Source organism: Arachis ipaensis, chromosome B01, assembly GCF_000816755.2.
Source record: "Arachis ipaensis cultivar K30076 chromosome B01, Araip1.1, whole genome shotgun sequence".
NCBI classification, from domain to species: domain Eukaryota; kingdom Viridiplantae; phylum Streptophyta; class Magnoliopsida; order Fabales; family Fabaceae; genus Arachis; species Arachis ipaensis.
Window position 1 is genome coordinate 48,421,895 of NC_029785.2, and position 4,924 is coordinate 48,426,818.

The window sequence follows — 4,924 nt, forward strand, 5'->3', positions numbered from 1 at the left end:
AATCTTAAAGTGCAAGAAATGTAAATGGCTTGAATTGTAACTGGATCAGGGATGTGGGATTGCAAAAATTAAACAAGAGAGCAGTAAATCTCAACAAACAGAAACGTAGAAGATGGATCTAATTGAACCGGATCTTAAATGCAAATGAAAATAAACTTGGTGTAGCAATGTAACAAGGAAATTGAAATTGAAAGATGTAGATCTCAGGACCCAAGAGACTAGATAACCAAGTCTAGATCTCAATGCCTTCCTAGATCCAACAAGAACAATTGCAAAGGAAATTGTAAATTGTAAAGAAAGTAGATGAAAAGCAATGAACCGTAACTGAAATTCAATTAAGCAGAAAATTAAACAAGATCCCAAGGTGAGATTGAAACAGAATTTCTTCAATTCTCCACCCAAAATCCAAGACAAGAAAAGTAAAGAGTGCTGGGCAAGAACAAGGAAGAAGAGAGATCAATTCTCCTCCTAAATTCTCTTGAATTAAACAACAATGCTGAGAAAAAATAAAAGTGAGCTCTGAGCAGAACTGAAAAGAAAGCTATTCTGAAAAATGAAAAGGGAAGCTCTCAAAAACTTCAAATCCTAAGCTATTTATACACTTTCTTCAAATGATCATTAAGCCTTGAATTGGGCCTTTAGCCTTGATGGAATTGGGTTGATAGTGGCCTCTGTTGATTGCTCTTGGTGTTGGGAGGAAATCCATTAGTGAACCAGGCCATGAACCATTCAAGTTTGAGCCAACGTTTGAGGCAAACGTTGACTCAAACGTTACTTGAGTGAGACATTATGCAGCTAGGCCATGTGCTGTCTTCCACGTTTGGCTCAACGTTTGAGGTCAAACGTGAGCTCAAACGTGGACCTCCCTTCTTGTATGCTTCTTGGGGGCTACTTTGTCCTCTTGTCGCGTTGCCAATTTTGTGCCCAATAGAGACTATTATATATGGTTGGAAAGCTCTGAATGTCAGCTTTCTAACCCACTTGAAATCACCTCAATTGGACATCTACAACTCAAGTTATTCTTGTTTGAAGTATGCCCCTTCATGCTGTTTGGTGCCAACGTTTGACCTCACGTTTGAGGCAAACGTTAGCTCAAACGTTGCTGCCTCCAGGGATGCCATTTCTCTTCTTTTTGGAGCCAACGTTTGACCTCACGTTTGAGGCAAACGTTGGCTCAAACGTTGCCGCCTCCAGGGATGCCATTTCTCTTCTCTTTGGCACCAACGTTTGACCTCACGTTTGAGGCAAACGTTGGCGCAAACGTTGCCTTCCCAGGAGCTTCAATTCTCTTCTCTTTTGGAGCCAACGTTTGACCTCACGTTTGAGGCAAACGTTGGCTCAAACGTTGCTTTCCAGGAGCTTCATTCTTCAGCCAACGTTTGACCTCAACGTTTGAGGCAAACGTTGTCGCAAACGTTGGCTTTTCCCAGTGTGTTCTTCAACTGCTACTCACGTTTGAGTTGACGTTTGAGGCAAACATTAGCTCAAACGTGAATTCCATTTTCTCAAACCCATTCTTGCAACCTTCTTCCATAATGTTGGCACACCTTTTGTTTCCTTTCTTCACCTACAAGTAATCAAAACAACCAATCAAAGTATCACAAAATTTACAAGGTTTATAAATCAATCAATTATCAACTAAAGTTGGCTTAAACCTCATGATTTTGTATCAATTAAAAGGTGGTTGATTGATTTAAGGAAACCAAGCAATTCCAATTCAAATGGCTAATTTATAATGCAAGAAAGTGCATAAAACTAAATGAAAACAAAAGAAAAAGGCTAGTGAAACTAGGCTAAGATGACTTGTCATCAATGGTGGTAGTTGTGTTAAAAGAAATTGAATAAATTGAAAAAAATGGAGCAAGAGAATTATCATAATTTTGAATTAGAGGAGAAAAGAAAGAAGATGAAGTCGCTGTCCTCACCTAGCAAAGAAACTCAAAGAACAGTTGGGTGAGTGGAACACAGCTCCCTCTTAAGCTTCAGTCAGCTCCCTCCTGACTTTGAACGAGGTTTACTTGCACTTGCTAGCGGGTTATCACCTATAATTAGCAATTTAGCACATCAGTGAAGCTCATAAAGCCACACAAGCAACATTGTCAAAATACAATTTTGTATAATTGATTTTAGGTATAATTAATTCTAACATAACTGGTTTTTATGTCTGCTACTTCCTCTCAATGTAATTCTAACACAGTAAAAATTTTCACTTCAATCCAAATTGATTCTAGAGACAAGAATTTGATTCTAGTTGAGAAAAATCAAACATAGATTAAAAAGGAGGTTCCAATTTCTAAACATGTAAGTATAGCCAATCAGATAAGAGGAAGTTCTAACTTTTGCAATCCATTATCCATATATGCATCCAAAGATGATATCACCCGAGGAAGTTGCTCTAAAATCTACAATTTGAAAAGCAAAACAACCAGCATTACACACACTAGAAACTTGTTTTTGCAGTCATCCACTACCCTGCATCAGATAAAAGTGTGCACCTGCTCTGTATTCTTCATAGTAGAAACCTTTGCCATAAGGTTCTTGAGAAGCTTAGTGAGTTTGGCCTACAAGTGATCGAATCACAGTAATAACAAGTTAACTATAATAATTAAAAAAGAAAACTCAAGTAATAACAACATAAATTAGAGATGTAAGATTCTACTTGAAAGGGTACCAAAAATTTTCAATCAATCCCACTTGAAAGACACAAGATTCTACAAAACTACTATTTTTCAATATGTATATTTATAAACCAATTTGCAGAAACTGGTTTCACATTCTAATGCGAAAGAAACCAAATTTACTCACAGAAATTAATTTTCATGAATTGAAATTTAAAAGACGAAACTGAATCATAGGTAAAATCTGAGAAAACAAACACAAAGTACTAAAAAAATGACTAAAAGGAATACTCCTATTATTACTAATTAAAAAGGCCCCAAAGTTTGATTTAGTGGCTTTATTAGTTCACTGAGGAATTTTCTTCACTCTTGCACACCAAGAGCCTGGCTGTTCTCAATAAACAGGTAGGTAAATGAGCATTGGAATTTGGAATCGGCAGTAGCAAGTCTTATGAATGAATCTGAGATTTGATATTATAATTTTTAATTATAGTTGATAAGAAGAAAGATGGTTAAAAGTGCCAAAAAAAGCATAAAGTAGAAAGCCAGCAAATCAGAAATCTATGGGAATCTGTAGGCTGCGTTTATAGAAATGGATAGCACTCAAGATATAAGCATAAGCCTTCAAACCTTGTCCCAATTGAAGAATAGCTAAGTTTATATTATTCATCTTGAATTGTGATTTTTCACAGAATCATTCAGCGGCGAAAGAACTAGCTGAATTAAATAAATCATAAACTCACCCAGATTTATGAACTTGAAATAAATAAACCAAATTAGACATAATAAATAAATTAATAACAGTGACAAGCATACGCAAACCCAGATTTTCTTTGCTTGTGGAAAATTGTTAGTAGCATTGCATATAATATAGGTCACTAGAATTGATATGATCATTTGAAAAATCACTAAGAAAAATCACTGTAAGGACACTATTCTATTCTTTATCAGAAGGTTAAACAACGCAGCTTCATTAACAAATAATCTAACAATACTCATTAATCTGTTAAACCATACAGCTTCATCAATTCATAAAACCCCCAAATTAAAACCTATATTTCACAGATTAAAACCCCCAAATTAAAACCCCTAAAATCGGAACCCTAAACCTCTGAAATTTCAGAACCAAATAGAAATCAATACATACATAATCAACACGGAGATGACGATGATGAGAAGCACGGAGATGACGATGGTGAGGGCGGCACAGCGATGATTTGTGCATAATGGCAAAGAAGAGCGATGGTCTGTGCAGTGGTGACAATGGCAAAGGTGATGAGCGACGATGGTGAACGGTGAGTGGTGACTGGCGGTGAGTGATTATTGGGTGGCGACGGTCAACAGCGATGGTAAGAATGGCGAAGGTGAGAGTTGTGCGCGACAGGGTTGGCGAAGGTAAGGGCGGCGCAGCGACGAGGAGGAGGGCGAAGAGAAGCGACGGTGAGTGGTGAGTGAGAGGGTTTCTGTAGCGAGAGTGTTTCTTCGATGGTGAGCTTTGGAGGGTTCTAAAAGGGGATCGAGATGAAGGCTAAGTCTGGGTTTTGGATTTGGAGGGACAAAAATTTCATTAAGTGTGTGAGTTTTGCTTTCGAAAACTGAAGAAAAAAATTTACTAAGTGTCAAATTTTTTGCTTTAGATACATTAGGCATCACTTTTGAAGTGCACCCAAAACTTAATAAATAGGCTATTCTTTAAAAGCGTTCCCTTAGATACAAAAAGTGAACCCATAAATATTAACATACGGCTACGCTTTTTAAGTGATTTCTATAATACCTAAGGCTACACTTTTTAAATGATGCCAAAATTGTGTTTCCTTTTCTCTTATAAAAAGGCATCACTGAAAAAAGCGTAGCCTATTCTATGAATAGGCTACGCTTTTTAAATGTAGCTTAAAAAAAGTGTGGCTGAATGGGTATTTTTCTTGTAGTGGCTGTCAGTGGCTTTTTCTGGATTCGATGAAGGAACATTTTTTGAGTTGGAGAGAAGAGTCAAGTAGAAAAAAGGATCGAAACCAGTGATTGATATGCTTCTATGCGATCATTTAGAACATTTGGATGGAAAGAAATCGAATGATATTTCAGAATAACAACAAAGATATAGAAGAAATTATCAACATGACATTGTTTAGCTACAACAAGTGAATAGGTGTAGATTCCTTTTGTTATTAATGGTTTCCTCGAAAATGACATAGAAATATTTTCTTGTGATGCTGTGATATTTTATTTTATTGTCTGTTTACTTGTTTGACTGATTCTATTTGCTCTACTTTAATATGTTGAACTCTTTTTTTAAAAAAAAAAAAAAA

At 36.4% G+C, this 4,924-nt stretch overlaps 1 protein-coding gene across 1 annotated transcript in view; it reads right to left on the reverse strand.

Annotated features, from left to right (window-relative positions):
- The window catches only part of LOC107617954, a 4,132-nt gene continuing 1,111 nt past the window's right edge, over positions 1,904–4,924 (reverse strand). The window contains exons 2-5 of the mRNA XM_021109517.1: positions 3,766–4,146; positions 2,496–2,561; positions 2,338–2,402; positions 1,904–2,042 (exon numbers count right to left, since the gene is read on the reverse strand). Of these exons, the coding sequence (XP_020965176.1) occupies positions 2,039–2,042; positions 2,338–2,402; positions 2,496–2,561; positions 3,766–4,146 (516 nt within the window). The 3' untranslated portion in view covers positions 1,904–2,038. The remainder of the gene's footprint in view (positions 2,043–2,337; positions 2,403–2,495; positions 2,562–3,765; positions 4,147–4,924) is intronic.